The sequence below is a fragment of the Alosa pseudoharengus genome, unplaced genomic scaffold, assembly GCF_046254945.1.
Source record: "Alosa pseudoharengus isolate Yale_2024_CS ecotype anadromous, Long Island Sound unplaced genomic scaffold, YU_APseudo_1.1 YU_APseudo_1.1_scf_10, whole genome shotgun sequence".
NCBI classification, from domain to species: Eukaryota; Metazoa; Chordata; class Actinopteri; order Clupeiformes; family Clupeidae; genus Alosa; species Alosa pseudoharengus.
The window spans coordinates 38,815,979-38,832,601 of record NW_027468565.1 but is presented as its reverse complement, the minus strand read 5'-3'; the positions used below and the strand labels follow the sequence as shown (position 1 = coordinate 38,832,601).

At 44.5% G+C, this 16,623-nt stretch overlaps 1 protein-coding gene across 3 annotated transcripts in view; it reads left to right on the top strand.

The window, feature by feature from the left end:
- Positions 1-920: 920 nt before the first annotated feature.
- The window catches only part of fbln1 (fibulin 1), a 28,492-nt gene continuing 12,789 nt past the window's right edge, over positions 921-16,623 (top strand). The window contains exons 1-15 of one of the 3 annotated variants that reach the window (XM_076271535.1): positions 934-1,405; positions 5,719-5,830; positions 7,073-7,205; positions 7,984-8,167; positions 8,526-8,582; positions 8,719-8,808; positions 9,310-9,447; positions 9,796-9,933; positions 10,436-10,579; positions 10,859-10,984; positions 11,103-11,228; positions 11,454-11,573; positions 11,754-11,885; positions 12,808-12,931; positions 13,684-16,613. In XM_076271535.1, the coding sequence (XP_076127650.1) occupies positions 1,351-1,405; positions 5,719-5,830; positions 7,073-7,205; positions 7,984-8,167; positions 8,526-8,582; positions 8,719-8,808; positions 9,310-9,447; positions 9,796-9,933; positions 10,436-10,579; positions 10,859-10,984; positions 11,103-11,228; positions 11,454-11,573; positions 11,754-11,885; positions 12,808-12,931; positions 13,684-14,065 (2,061 nt within the window). In that variant the 5' untranslated portion in view covers positions 934-1,350 and the 3' untranslated portion in view covers positions 14,066-16,613. Of the gene's footprint in view, positions 1,406-5,718; positions 5,831-7,072; positions 7,206-7,983; positions 8,168-8,525; positions 8,583-8,718; positions 8,809-9,309; positions 9,448-9,795; positions 9,934-10,435; positions 10,580-10,858; positions 10,985-11,102; positions 11,229-11,453; positions 11,574-11,753; positions 11,886-12,807; positions 12,932-13,683; positions 16,614-16,623 lie in introns of those variants that run through there. The other 2 variants (XM_076271533.1, XM_076271534.1) reach the window with 2 other exon arrangements.

The window sequence follows — 16,623 nt, the reverse complement described above, 5'->3', positions numbered from 1 at the left end:
GGAAAAGAGAATCATTCACAGGTGTAGTATGTGATTTGTTACCTTAAAAAAATATGGTAGTTTATTTTACAGTAGCCTACAGTTCCATGAGCAGTTGGCAATTTGAAAAAGATGTTTCATCTGAGGCTTCTTTATAGAAAAGACATGTGGCTTTGATTAGTGTGTGTGGCTTACTTTCAGCTCTGTCACCTTGCCCAGAACCAAAGGGGTGATTGAAACAGCAGACTTCGATGGTATAAAAACTGTTTATAATGTCCCCTTGCAATCCTACTTAATCCTACCACCTGGAAAGAGTGGTGATGATACACGAGTATCTCTGATGATACACGAGTAGTCCGGCGTCTGTTCACAACATACAATATTTTCTTTTTTTTGGTTTTATATTATTTTACAACACACAGTACCCCCAATATCTCCCGAGACAAAAAAGGACATTGACCTGGTGTCAGTACCTCAACAAACTAGATAATAAAAACAGTTTCTGTCTCTGCGTCTTATAACGTGTTGCAGAAAGTTGAGAAGTCTAGGGAAAAGTCTAGAACTGCCTTTTCCACATGTCTGCGACTACTTCCCTAGCGCATTGGTTCTGCCTTTTCCACATGTCTGCGACTACTTCCCTAGCGCATTGGTTCGATGAAAGCAGAGGCTCACCACAAAGACGTCTGGGAGGATTCAATAAAATCAATCAGCTTCCTTGAGGGAGAGTTTCGTCAGCCGAAAATATTGTGGCGAGTAATTACACAAAATTGTCTACTGTGAAAGATCGTAAATATTACAAAATATGGAATATGCATTACATACTTCACATTTCACCTAACCAAAAATGTTTAAATATTTATTACACTGCCGTCTGGAGAAAACCACAACACATTTTGAATCGCCACAGACCCACTCCAGATGTTCAATAATCAGTAGGATTATGGCGACACAGCCAAGGAGCGTTTCAGAGTTAGATACCAATCAAACGAATATGTCGCTTAAATCAACATGGCTCTTGAGTCCTGCAATGTCCTTATTTTATCCAAGGGAGGGGAACTTTATTCGCTACAAAAGTCAAAACAGGTTTTCAGTAGGATTTTAATTGCTTGTTTCATATCTGTTTTAGCTTTAATGTTGGTTTTAGTTTGATGATAGCATGCTTGATACTTGTAAATGACTGATTGCGTATTGTGGAGCCCGCCCCCCTAAAGGGACCGGTTAAGCTTAAACGGACTAATTAGGCGCTCTGAGACAGTCACGCTGCCTTACCGTACCGCTCGTCTGCATCCTTAACCAGCACTCTGCAGCGTGCAGCCAACTTCATACATCCGAATATTACAAGACAGACGATTTCCCGTTTGATTTTTTTCAATGGCTCCCTTGATATTCATACTTTTTTCTATTTACGGAGTTCTCAATGGCCAAGGTAAGTCCCCCCCCCCCTTTTAGTCATGTTTTGGTGCTTTTAATTGAGGTTAAGTTGAAACTTCTGTGATCTATGAAGTGTGTCGTTTTTGAGATTCTGGTAATTTCACCAGGAAATTATTGTTAACATTGTTATTGTTTGTTTGTGTGTCTCAGTGTGTTTAATAGCAAATATATATCTAAGTAGGCTATAGCTGACTTAAGACGCCAAAAAAGTAGGCTATATGTCTAAAATTTAAAAACTGTTATCCTATTTATCGAAATCCAGTCCTTTTGCAGAGGATATAAGTGAAGTCAGCGCTACTACCCACTTCGACACAAACCCCACTCATTTAATCAATATTATTTTGACCATGTGTGGGTGAGTTGTAATTAAATTGGTGTTAAGTGAGTACATTTTTCTAACTATGGAGGTGTTTCATAGAGGTATACAAGATCATATGGATATAACATGGGATCTTTGAGAGAGTGGGGAAGTGAGTGATAGAGAGAGGGTGAGAAAGAGAGAGAGAGAGAGAGACTGGTGTTGCATGTGATTGAGAAAAACCATTCCATCAAGACTGATTTACACTCTAACTGCATCAAGGGTCAGTGAGGCGTGGGAGTGTCTGTGCTCTGGGGCAGGGGTTCTCCAGGCTTACTGGGGGACATTCTCGTTATCAGTGGGGTTCCCTACTCCAAATGCCACGCTATGAATCAGACCGACACAAGGGTCACCCCATGGCACTGCACGCTTTAATGTCAATTAGAAACAGACTAACCACACTGATGACGATGACCCGTCTGGAAGTTCCAGACCGGCTCTGATGCCACTTTTGCCACATTCAGTCCACTCTACCGCAACCACTCAATAGCCCTGCTACTCAAATGATTGCGATGCATTGTGCACATTAAGAGAGTGACTGATTGATTGGTTGGACATTCGTTCAGCACGGGGCCCCTCAGCAGCCAGGCATCCCCTGAGGTGAAAATAATATCTCATCAGCAGCTGTCATTTCGTCTCAGGCAAAGGTATTTACACAGTGACGTGCTGACACCAATGGGCCGACCACAGAACGGCACTTATTGTAGATGACGGTGGGCCTGCTGGACGCTGTGGACTGTGCAGCGGGGCATTCAGGAGCTGTGCTGGACGCTGTGGACTGTGCAGCGGGGCATTCAGGAGCTGTGCTGGGATGGGGGCTCTCTGAGAGATGCGATTGCTCCAGACTCATTAGGAAGTGTTTACACACGAGCCCTCAGAGCGGGCCTGCTGTGTGCAGACCCAAACAGCGTGGCCCTTAAAAACCGCAATGACGTTCCAAGGTGGCAGCCAGCCTTTGCAGACAATGCATCACTGATGGGGGAAGGCCTGTGAGATCACTTGGGCTGGAGTAAAAGTGTCTAGCCGGGTAAAATAACAACAGCAAAGAGGGATGGCTGTTATGCTCCTACTAAAAGTTTGGATGGATAAGTGAGCTGCAGACCATCACCGATGAAAAATGACTCCAGGGCTCGACAGCCAGAGTAGGGCAGGATTAGAACAGCGTAGGACAGGATACTTATCTGCAAGACAAAAGCTCCATAAAACTTGTGCAAGAGAGCGCTGCTTCTCGTCAACCCCCACAAAAAGCCTTTAGTCACTCAGTGCTGGGAAGGGAACCGTTTCAATGTCTAGGGGTTGGTCCTGGAAATCTGAATTTGTAGAGGCTTGTGCCTCCTCTTTAATAGGAAACCTTTGATTTCCAAGAAGAAATTTGGTGTGAGTGTGGTGTGTGTGTGTGTGTGTGTGTGTGTGTGTGTGTGTGTGTGGGAGGGGGTGGCTGCTAATGATAACAGACCAAAAGGAAGTCTGAAGAGCCAGCTAAAAGCAGTTTCTCTGTTGCACAAGAGGTGCCAGCAAATGGCTGAATGTTTATGTGCCTAACTAATCCCTGTAGGTGACCTCTTGCTTTCTAAGAACAGCCCTGTTGTTGGCCTCAGCACAGCGCGTAAAGTGCACCCTTATCTGTGGCGAGAGCAGCTCTCTAATAGGGATCCCACACGAGAGTTCGCAGGGGGTTTGTTAAAAAGGCCTCCTCATTTCCTCCTCTTGCTTTATTACCCAGAGCGGGAAACTCTCCACTCTGGCACCAGCATACACAGTCACTAACGGGGCCAGGTATGGGCTTCAGCTGTTACTCACTGGAAGCCGACCAGTCCTGACAAGCATGTCTTAATGGCTGGTTTTTGCCATTGTCCTAAAGTGATTTCACCGATAACATGGTCTGGGAAAAGAAAAACAAGGTTGATAAATCATACAATTTGTCATGGTGTACATGAAAGCCCCCTAGCCCATAAACTTCCACCTAAATGTTCATTCGGTTGTGTCATTTTGTTTGCATGTGGTAACATGCTGGGTATTTGACGGCTCTTTACATCTTGATTTCTTGCTCCATAAAGTTTAATCACAGTGCTTGCCAGCACACGAGCAACTCCATCACTCTAAAAAGACTCTGCTGTATCTTGGGTTAGCAAAAACTTCTGTTCATTCTTGTGTTCATGCTTCTCGAAAAGACTATTAATGCTTATTAAAATGACCACAATGCATCAGTCAGTCTAATCCTAACCATCATACACCATGGACTCGTGTTGTTTACTTGTCTGCTTGTTAGAGAAAGTACGAGTATAAAGGTTCTTGACTGGCCCCACTTTTTTGTGCATGGAGCATTGTCCCAAATTACATTTAATTAACCTAAACAATATAAAACTGTTCTGGTAAACAAAGTATGTGCTGAAGTTCTTTATCTAAACCACCGTTTTCTTAAGTTTTCAGTAACCTTAAACGTAAATGTTTCATAGACCAGTATTTATTTTGACATTTGGGGCAAAGAAAAGCCCAGTCCCAGAGTTTGGCTGGAAACAGAACGGCAAAGACAATTTGTGTCATGTTTAGAAGAGAAGAATCACAAGATATGGTCCTCATTTTGGAGACTTGGTAGAGGTAATACCTATTTGGCAGTAAGACTATGTTGAGGCCTAGACCAAGAGTCCAAAGGACACATCTGCCAAAATTATTCCCAGCTTGGCGGATCACATAAACCACAACGTAATGAGTCTATTTGTTCAGATTGAGTCGGCCAGTTGTTGTTTTGAGGCCTTGGGTATTTGCTGTTGTCAAGTCTTTGAGAGATATTTGAACTTATTCTGCAGATTAAATGACCCTGCAGATCACTTTCTCCCAGACCATTTGGTTTATTGGGAATATGTACAAGGAAAACATTTAGGCTGTAGCTTGCATACAGGTAACCTTCCGGGCACAGTCTACATTGGGAGAGAAATAAACACATTTAACATTGTCCAAAACATGTCTCTATCAATTATAGCCATTTCGCATTCTTCGCAGTCTTTTATGGAGTTAAACAGTCTTTTTTTTTTCAATATTTTTTTGTTTTTTTTGCCTTCGGATTCGGATAGGACAGAGAAGAGTGAGACAGGAAGTATGTGGGAGAGATAGGGTGGGACCAGGAAATGACCACAGGTTGGATTCAAACCTGGGTCCCCGTGGGCACTTGGGCCTGTAGGTGGTATGGGTGCTGTAGCCTGTCTTTTTTATGGAGCTTATCTTGAACCATTGATTGATGACTGATACAAGGCAATCTCTTTCTTGTACTCATTTCAGCCCTGAGAAAAATATCAGAAAGGGTGTGGTGAGTTGAACAGCTAAGAGCACTCGCCCATCCGCCTCTCTATAGACAGCTAGATCATAGACTCAGTTAGGCAGGCAGTGGGCTTTGATGGCTTGGGATTGTTTGAGTTGGGAGTGTCTGACTGTTCCAGAGAAAGGGATGCCCTGTGTTCAGCCCACTGATTACCCGCAATGATATACTTGGAATCTCACAGGCAAGGCATGTCATGGCATATAAGCATTTTTCACACTCTAACAAAGGAGGTTCTCACCACTTCATATGAGAAAACCAATACAGATGAGTTCAAAACATTGAAGGACTGTGGCTTCATGTCTCCATAACATATTATTAATCTGGTCTTTGAAGTAAATTTCCCTTAGTTCCTAAAGCTTGTACATTTTATTTTTTGTATCTTTCAGTACCCATGTTTTTTTAATATACTCATGCTCAATCCATTTTGATTCGCTGAGCCATGTGATTTCCTCTATCAGTTCTTTCACCCTGGACAGAAAACACAGTCCAAATCAGCAAATCCAGATGGTTGATGCAAATTAGCCCTAGGGAACAACTTTCTGAATGGAATTTCAAAGAGCTTCCAAATGTAATCAGTGATAATATGAACTTGTTTTATTTGTCCTTTCCAACGCATTTCACATTCGTGCCTCAGAGAGCAGAGACCCCATATCCATGGAGGATTGCTGTAAGGACGGACGAGACAGAGGTCAGGAGAGCCAGGACTGCTCAAGCCTGCCACTCATCTCCGAGTCCACTACCTGCAGGTCAGTGGTGACGCTTTCATACCCACACACCCACTCTGTTACCTGGTGGCCCACACACCCACTCTGTTACCTGGTGGCCCACACACCCACTCTGTTACCTGGTGGCCCACACACCCACTCTGTTACCTGGTGGCCCACCGCGTCTTTGATCCTCCGACAGCTTAAACCTCCATGAGGAAGACGACCGGCCAGCACCACATCATGTGTCCTTTGGAAGTCCAGGAGATGCAGTAATTGGAGCAGGAACAGCAATGACCGGGAGTAACCGGAGGAGATGTGGTGGCACATGGGTCTGGGCGATTGCAAACCAAATCAGTCACCCAATCCGCCTGCCACCAGCAAAAGTGTTTCTTTTGGAAAGCAGCAGGATTTAGAATTTGTTCAAAGTAGAGTAGTGAGAGTACTGGGTGGGGGGGGGGGGGGGTGGTTGTATGGTTTTTGTGGGAGGGGGGTTTAGCAAGGGGGTATTTCCAAATCCAGGAAATACCTAGGAGGTGAAACTAGTCGAAGAGAGGGCTGAAAGGAGCAATAACAGGAAATCTGAGGATTATTTCAGACACATGAGGAGGAAAAAAATTAGGCAAAAAGAAAACGAAGACAAGCAGTGAAAAGAAAAACACCAGCCCATGTCTGTGCCCTTAAAAGGCTCTGTTGTGGCTAAAGAACGATCCCCCGTTTATATGGAAAGCTTTCCTGTACGGCTCGATAAAGAGGCACTTTGGATTGGACAAGAGCAGGAGTGAGTGTCCCCTTGTGTCCGTCGGGCTGCGAGAGGCTGGCGGTGAACTACAGACCACACGCTGGCCTCAGGTTCAAGCTCAACCTGATGAGTAGACGAGAGGTCCACTGACCCATGGAGCTTGGCTCATGGGTGGATGGGGGCTGTCAGAAGCACTGTAGTTGTAGAGGGCCAATTCACTGCTCAGAGTTGTCGTCTTCATAAAAACGAGTCCTGTGGTTTTGGAAGACCTCTCCTTGGGGAGACGTGATGCAGTGCGAAAGGGAAAAACAATGGAAAGTAAACACCAGGAGTCTTTCGCAACTGCTGAAAGTATCACAGTGTCAGACTGGCTAGTCTTGAAAAAAAAAAAAACCTTCTGATTGCATAAGGATCTAATTGTTCCTTGTATGTTTTCTTTTGACTTTTGTTGTGTTTCTCTTTTTCTCTCTCTCATTCCATCCCTTTCTCCGTCTCTCTCTCTCTCTGTGTCTGTGTGTGTGTGTGTGTGTGTGTCGTGACAGAATAGCCCAGGAGCAGTGCTGTGCAGCAGTGCTGGAGGACACCAGCTGCACTAGTGGCATAAACATGGCCAAGGACCAAGGTGCCTGCGAGGCCCTTCTCACAGGCAGCACCTGTGAGGCAAAGACTGCTAAGGTGAGCGATGAAATATGAAACTCCCTGCTCCTTTCCGTAACTCCAACATAAACTTACATGTGTGTGTGTGTATTTGGGGGAGGTGGGGCTATAATAGGATGCGCCTCCATTAAACTGTAAATAAGGCAAAACAGAAACAAGGGAATTTGTGCAGCCTGCCAGAGATTGTCTGTACACTTTAAATTCTGCTCACCTAGAGCGGACGTGCTGTGTCAGGACAAGAGCGAATGTTCCTGCCTGTGTTTACACTAAGCAGGATGAAACACGTTGCACAGAACAGCACTGGAACGTGTAGCTGTCCGTGTCGGATATAAATCTGAACCGTAGTGTTCTGTGGGCTCACGGCTTTGTGTCATGCACAGGAAACCAGGTTAATAACCTGGTGCTCTGTATCCCTAATGTGATTACTGCGGTCTATGTATGTTACTCATTACCGCTCATTACCACTCAGTAGCATCTGGACAGCTTCACTCAACATTGAGGACGTACGCCAGACACAGTGGTTTACAAATGTGTCAGTGAGAGTGCATGCCACAGCCCTGTTAAGGATAACGAGAGTGCATGCCACAGCCCTGTTCAGGATAACGAGAGTGCATGCCACAGCCCTGTTCAGGATAACGAGAGTGCATGCCACAGTTCTTGACTGCTTATGATAGGTATATGAGCATGAATGAGAGTGATGTCACGAGTGGCTGGTTTGAACTTGTGCCTCCTCCACCCTTATCTGCCCCCCCTCCACCCTTATCTGCCCCCCCCCCCCCCTCTCTGCACCCCTCAGATGTGCTGCGACTGCTGCTTGCTAGGGAAGGCAGCGCAGGAGACGGGCATGGCCTGTGACCACAGTCTCTCCGTGAGCTACCAGTGTGGCCTGGTGTCCCGCGCCTGCTGCAATTATGGGAGCCCGGAGCTGGAGGGCAACGGCACCCTGTCAGGTGATGCCCAGGACAACAACTCTCCACAGGGTTAGGGGCTCTAACGCTCTGCACAAGTCGCTAGGCAACAGTGTATACGAATCAAGCATGCTGTCAGAGATTAGCTCGTAAGGGCTCAGACCAATACTGACCCCAGGGAAAATACCATTGCAGTGTGTGTTGACTGGTGACAGAAAACTCTACTCCAGAGATGAAATGCATGGAGATGACCTAAAGAATACTATAAAGATCTCCCGTGAATAATTGACTCAGTAGTAGTTTAATGCCCTGAGTTGTACATCTTAGAGACTAAACCAAATTCCAGACATTTGTCAACTGTAGTCTGACCTCTAGTGGTAGCCTAGGCTATTACCAGGACATACATGCTGACACTACTCTCTCCATATAGTCACTGGCACGGGATCTGACTCTGCAGACCTCTCAGAACCCAACGAGCTGTGCAAAGGTAAGCTACTTTGTAAATTGTAGCGAGTAGAGCTACATGAGGGAGGGGCTGTCTTCTGGAATCTTATTTTGAAATGTCGTACTTTCTGTCTTCCGTCTCCCTGTCTCGACATGTGGCCTTTCTGTTGGACTGGCAGAGGCTAAGTGTGGTCAGAAGTGTGAAGGTAATGGCACCTGTGCCTGCCATGCAGGGTTTAAACTCAAACCAGATGGGAAAGCCTGTGAAGGTAAGTGAGACGACTTCCTCTTCAACTCCCAGTTATTTTTACAAGCTTACCGAGGATCACACACATACATGCCCCAATAGTAACCTCATGTAACACCCGAGGCCAATGACATGCATGCCCTGACCTCAGACATTATAGCAAAGTTAGACTTCCTGACTTCCTCTTTGTAAAATTACAGTATCATCCCTCTTCTCAGTGTACTGCAAGTTCTAAAGTGTAATTTCTCTAAAATAAAAAAAAACAACACCGTGTGATTGATTAGGTTGAGTATTTGTCTAATAAAGTGTAAATAACAACACTACCGTGTGATTGATTAGGTTGAGTATTTGTCACTACCGTGTGATCGATTAGGTTGAGTATTTGTCTAATAAAGTGTAAATAACAACACTACCGTGTGATTGATTAGGTTGAGTATTTGTCACTAGCGTGTGATTGATTAGGTTGAGTATTTGTCACTAGCGTGTGATTGATTAGGTTGAGTATTTGTCTTCTCCGGCGCAGATATAAACGAGTGTCTGCTGGGCAGCTACAGCTGTCGGCCCGGGGAGCGATGCATCAACACGCTGGGCTCGTACCGCTGCCAACGCGACGTCAGCTGTGGCACGGGCTACGAGCTAACCGACAGCAACCAATGCAAAGGTCTGTTTCAGTGCTGCCACCCGCTGGTAAAAAGACCACAATAAACTGGACAATGGCTGTGTCCCATGTGAAGTGGGTTTGGAGTTAGTACTTTACTTTAACCCAAAATAACTACCCAAAACACAAAATGGGGTTCTCTCCAGTACACCAATACTGTTAATACACTGTTATACGAGCCGATACAAAACGTTCAGGGTAATTTCAGGTACTTAATTTTTATGATCAGTGTAAATTGTATATCAATCTGAAAATTCTCATTTAATTTGATTCTTCTTCATTTGATGGCTATGCTTAACTAATTTCTGAGCGCTCAAACTAAACCCCGCTGTTTTGTTGATTTACCTCTAGACATTGATGAATGCGAGACTGGTACACATAACTGTCCTGCAGAGTTTGCGTGCCAGAATACTCCGGGATCGTTCCGCTGTCGGCCCAAAGTGCAGTGTGGAGATGGCTATATACAGGACGCCCTGGGCAGCTGCATTGGTGAGGGAAGAGCTCAGGAGTCAGGATTCTCTACATTCAAGGCTTCCAAAAAATCATTAATATCCACCATGCTCAGTCAAAGCAAATAGACCTATCTTGTCATAGTGCATGCATTAGTCCTTCTTGCTCTGATAATTCTTTGACCTTGTCACATACTTGTCTATACTGTACAAAGAAACATTATAGTAATCACATTATTCAATAAAACAAGCATTCGGCAAACATTATGCAAACACTGACTGGATGAGTGTACCACAGATTGCCTTAACAAAATATTCATTATTAAATATATGTATAATATTCTGTATTTGCTGCCAAACTGTCACTTTATAATGGATAAATGAATACAGGAAGGATAACACACAGCTATATTTTCCCAATATATTTGTGATTGGTCCTCTCTGTACATCTTTGATCACCTGCTGCAATTGAATGTGTTAAATGGATGTATGGACATGTAATTTAGCACCTGAAGCTCCATGACTGTGTGTCTCTGTGGCAGACATTAACGAGTGCCTGAGCCAGAGTGGGCCCTGTCCCACTGGACAGATGTGCTTCAACACCGTGGGCTCCTACACCTGCCAGAGGAACTCTGTGAGTTGTGGACGTGGGTACCACCTCAACGAAGAGGGCACTAGATGTGTGGGTGAGTCAGATACCAGGTCCCTGAGTAGGATTGTAAATTGATAATAGTTAATATGTCTGTACTGGTATAAGCAATTTCTGTTACATGTATGAAATCAAATAAATATAATTATAAAAAAATTAAAAAAAAGATACCAGGTCCCTTCAGCTGCTAAAAGAGGGCCACACTCTATAACACACCTCTTTGTTATCATGGAAACATACTTCTAAATTATACATTAGATCTCTCCAGTCATTCTTACGACAATTATTGAGCTGTTTATCATGTGTTGTGTGTCAGACATTGATGAGTGCAAACAACCTGATGGTTCCTGTGCTGGCCATGGCTGTATTAACCTGGTGGGCTCATATCGCTGTGAGTGTCGCAGTGGCTACATCTTCAACAGCATCTCCAGGGTCTGTGAAGGTAAGGAGTGCTCCATTAGTCATCCCTTCCATGCGTTTGTGCTCCATTAGTCATCCCTTCCATGTGTTTGTGCTGTAACTGGCATGTTAACCTGCCTTTATTTACCTTTGCAACTCAGACATCAATGAGTGCAGGCACTATCCTGGCCGCCTGTGTGCCCACAAGTGTGAAAATATTCTCGGGTCCTACAAATGCAGCTGTACCACAGGCTTCAAACTCTCCAGTGATGGCAGAAATTGTGATGGTAAGGGGTGCTTCAAAGAACCAGAAACCTTAACTGTATGTAATGGTGTAATTGTCCTGTCTCACATTCCCACTGTCACCTTCTGAATAAGACATTTTTATATGTAAATATCACAATATCATTGTAATTGTTACTAGACACTGTGTAATTGGACATTTTGTTTCTGTACAGTATGCCTATATGTTTTAGTCATTCATTAACTTCATGTGATATTATTGTGTGTAGATGTTAATGAGTGTGAGAGCAACCCTTGTAGCCAAGAGTGTGCCAATGTCTATGGCTCCTACCAGTGCTATTGTCGCCGTGGATACCAGCTCAGCGATGTAGATGGCATCACCTGTGAGGGTAAGCTAGCTATGGATTGGTCACCTCTCACACACCATAGGAGATGTCCACAATTAGTTTGTTTGTTCAATTTTTGAATATCCTGTTGCAACAAGAGGGAAGGGAGATCTTGCCTCGAGAGCTCCACCTTTCTGCTCTGAGCACCTCTGTTTACTCTTATTGGGTTGCTCTGTTTTCCAGATATTGACGAGTGTGCACTTCCCACTGGGGGGCACATCTGCTCCTATCGCTGTCACAACAGTCCGGGGAGCTTCCACTGCTCGTGTCCTGACACAGGCTACACACTAGCCCCCAATGGACGCAGCTGCCAGGGTGAGCAATCCCACCACTGTCCAGTCAGTCACTGACACCATAAAGCATGTTATGTAATGTTACCTAGGCAACTACTAATATTTGCCAATCTCTCTTTCAGTTTAGTACAGGGATTACAAGAATGTAGGAAACTTGTTTGTGTACATCTAGAGGTTGCTTATTTCTTGCACTGATACACAGCTTTGGTGTCCCATAACCAGTGGCACCTTTGAAGACTGCAAGCTCTTTCCAGCAGGGGGTGCTCTAGAGGCTCTGTCTCTGGGATCTACTATTTGTTTGTCATGCAGTGTATTTGATGACCTAGTCATCAAATCAGTGGCAGCTTTCTAACTCTTCATCAATGGCCATTAGCAATTAGTAACATTGCAGTGCTGCTACTGTATCTCCTCTGCTGTGGAGCTGGTGAGATCTAAGAGAGAGTAGTTTCTCAGGCATGTGTTAAACCCTTCAATTTCCCTCTGCTGGTAGGTTGCAGTGGTCTTTGAGATGTTTCATCTGAAGATCAGAAATAAGTCAAAAATGCATTTTGTGTTCAAATAAAGCTGCTTAATCATTTAACATTCAACATTTCTGTAAGGTACCAAGTAGGCCAAAATCTCCAATGGCAGGTTAATGTCATAGCGAATAATCTGACGCAGAAAAATGAATAGATATTTATGACATTCTTCTTCCTCTTTATTCATCATTATTAATATTATTGCATAATTAATCACTATTAATTGTATAATGATATTATACTATCACATTGACATAAGTGAATGCAGTAAAAGCATGACTAGGGATTAGCATGCTTGATCATTTTCATTTTCTACCACCATACATTGTTTTGACTGTAGTTTTCTGGAACAATTTTCACTGTACACACACATGCAAGCAAACTCCAGAGGTTAACCATGATTTTCATCCTGTCTTTTGTGCCCAGATGTGGATGAGTGTTTGGCAGGGACACACACCTGCACAGAATCAGAGAGCTGCTTCAACGTTCAGGGTGGATTCCGCTGCCTGTCGTTCACCTGTCCTCCCAACTACCGGCGCTCCGGAGAGACGTGAGTATTCCGCAGAGTTCTGCTCACACCCACTCTGCCCCCCAAAAATCCAGAAATCACTGCTCACAAAAGCAACACAACAACACCTAAATTAGACATATAAATCCGGGAGACTGCATGTAAAAAAATCCATCACACACTACGCTGTGTCAAAGAAACATGGTTCATCTTTATTGTTCACATTAGTTATAGCCTCACTGAGACCTTCTGTCTTTGTGAGGTGTAAGAGAGAAAAAGAGTGAAAAACAAGGATAGTTTCTGCATATGTTGTTGTCAGAGATTTTACAAAGAGAGTGAACGCCCATTGTGGGTACTCTGGAACAATTAAAGCTTCTTACTTGGCTGCAACGATCTGCATGTTCAATGCTGATGAGTTTACACATCAATCACAGCATGCATGTGTTCTCAGAGAATGGAATGCAGGCACATGATGAGATGAATAGAGGAAATGTTGGCCTGTGACAAATATGTGAATGCCAGCCTTTACTGCACCTTTGGATAAAGTAGATGCATTTGCACTGAGGAAGAAGTTTGTTTAAGCACGTGAGATAGAAATTCAAGTCTTGTGTGGATGTTTACCAGCCACTTCACTACCACACCACTTTGGTTTGCTTGCATGCCACCCACTGCATTCAACTCATCAACTCTTCCTCTGTGTCTTTCTCTCTCTCTCTCTCTCTCTCTCTCTGCTGTCTGTTTTTGTTTCTCTCCGACTCCTCTGTGTGTCTCCTCCCGCTGTCTCTCCTTCACAGTCGTTGTGAGCGCTTGATTTGCAATCAGAGTAGCGAGTGCCTGACCTTGCCTGTGAGAATAACCCACTACCAACTCACATTCCCCATCAATATCCGTACGCCCACCAACATCTTCCGGATGGGTCCCTCCAACATATTCCCAGGCGACCAAGTCGACATCGCCATTATGGAGGGCAACGAAGATGGCTACTTTGGCACACAGAGGGTGCCCTCTGGTGGCGTGATGACAGTGCAGCGGCCCATTGACAAACCAAAGGACTTCGAGGTGTCTCTCGTGATGACGCTCATTCGGCATGGCATGCTCAGCACTTACATGGCCAAAGTGCTGGTGTTTGTCACCGAGGATCAGCCAAGCCTGCCCAACACTGTGACCCCTAACTGAGCATCACCATGGTTACTGAGATCATTTATGTAATCATCATGACAGATGAACAGATAACTCATATAAGAGAGCCACTGATAGTCAAGTACTCACTAACCCACTTCTTCTCTCCTTCCGTTGGTTGAGGACGTTCCTAGGAGATCTTAACACATGCACAGGCTTTGAAGCACAAATAGACACCTCGTATCTTTAGTCACTAGGTGGTGCTTTAGGGCTAAGAAATATTCTAAAAGGCTAATAAACCACCCAAACTACCTGACTACTTTAAAGAGACATTTGTGTTGTCCTCAAGTAGGTGTCAAATGTCTTCATTTTCTATTTTGTTCATGTTATTAATTATTTAGAGATCTCTCCTGTCACTAATGGATTTCATTTACAGCTTCAAGATAAATTAAGATTTTCTTGCTGATATTAAAAAAGAGATGTATTTCAAGAACTAGATACAAGTTGTATGTGGTGATGTTTTGAGGATAAATGAGGATAAATCTCAGACACCTAATTCCATGGTTATGAAGTTTTACTACCACATAATTAAACAAATGACGGGGCACCAGTTACCGTCTTGTTTACCAGTCTACACTGATGGGCTAGCGGTTTTGAGAACTCAGGGTAGGGGGACCTAAGAGAGCCACTCATTGTTTGTGATCAATTATAACTAGTCAGGTAGACCTGAAACGACAGAAGGAGGCACGTCTCTGTTTTGTTGGGGATGTTCCTAAAGTAATAGTATGACAGACCCATTTTTTTCCTTCTGACTTTCTGACATTGAGTTATGGGGATCTGGGTTCTGGCCGGTGGTCTGAACAATTTGTGGTGGAGCAACATCACCGCTCTGAACATGAATGATGGCCTACAGTGTTTATGTTGGGGCGTTATCAATGTCCCGACTATAAATAATTACCTAAAAAAATGAAAAAATCTCCTACTTGACCAGAAAGACTTCCATCCAAAGAGCTGTTTTTATTTCTGGCCTAAAATATTGGGATTTTGTGTGGAGCCACGTGAGCACAGAACTGCAGACCCCTCCTATGGTGAAGACACACAGGGCATAATTAGCCTTCCACTTGCTGCCTTACTTTGAAGTTGGTGCTCCGTGCCGAGTGGCAGTTCACCCAGGGTCATTATTTTCTCGTAAATTCACCCGATCGCCTGTCATGGTGCTTCGCCCAAATCCCTGGGGGCTTCCTCTCTGTGCTGCGCCTGAGTCGAGGTATTATAAACTAGGAGAACATTTTGTGGCTTGGCCTGGCCCAAAGCAAAACGTGGACCTCCCCGCTAATTGCTAATTATAAGCCGGTACCCAGCAGTGGCTTGACTTCTTGTCAGGGGCTTCTCCCAGCTCTTCATGAAAGTAAGCCTGCAACCCAATATTGGCTCAGGGGTTTCACCAGCATACAATCATGCTGAGGGAGCTCTGAGGCGGTGGGATATGGAGTGTGCATTGGCGCATTGAGACTCTAGACTCCACAGTAGAGCCTACCAACTGCAGAGGACCCTAGACATCGCTGTGGACTAGTTGAGTTGACAAATGAAAGGAATTTGCCTGGCCGCTTGAGATACAGTAAATGTAGATAGGGTGTCTCACTATCAAGATATAATTTAATGTCATCGTTATCTTCAGATTTGCTGCCTGTCCAAACATCTTAAGATCCCTTAATTTGTGACTTGTGGAGGAGCCACATCTGCACAAGCAACAACAGTTCTGGCACAACCGTGAAACTGATACGAAGTGGGTAAGACAGTGCAGTTTATTACAGAAACAAGGCAAGGAAGATAACTTCTGACAGACCCAGAGGGAGTTTTTTTAAGAGGCCTGCCTTTCTCATCGACTTGCAAGACCCAGATGTTTAAAGCTGAGGCCCCATTCCGGCACAAGGCATGTGGAAGTGGGGATCGTGCCTTGTGGCGTTGTCGTGGGTGCGTAGGTGGGGCTCATAAACAGGGCAAGCTGGAGGAGTGAGGGGGGGTGGGGGGGGGTTGCCCTGCAGCATACCCAGTTCAGACCCCGGAGCTGCCACTGATTAGGCATTGAAATAAACAAAACCCTAAATAATGGTGAGAACAAAACTGAGAGACAAGGGAGTTGTCTTGTCATGTTTTCCAGAATTTAGCACTCCCTTGCCCCATAAATTCTCTACGAGAGATTATCGGATATGAGTGCTGCGGACGCTTCAGCAAACCCAAATATTTTCTCGTGTAGGCTGTGGAACAGTGTCTGACTGGGTGTAGCGTTTCATTCTCCACTGTGAATGCATCAAAACCATGAATGGCAGGACACAAGTTGACCACCCCATTTCTTACTATGTGATTTTTGGCCACTTGTTGTTTTATTGTTTTTCTTCCTCAGACACGATTGTTTGATTTAGAGTTCTATATCCAGCATGCTCTCTGTATTTGTGCAAATAATATTTGTGTAGTGGACATTTCGCTGGCCTGCTGTGCCGCTGATTATGTGGTGCATGTGAGATGCCCTGTCATTGTATGCCTAAGGGAGGATAGTGGTCAGGCTGCGAGGCCTTTTTATAGCCACTGCAGAAGGTCAGGAGCTTTTGTCTCCC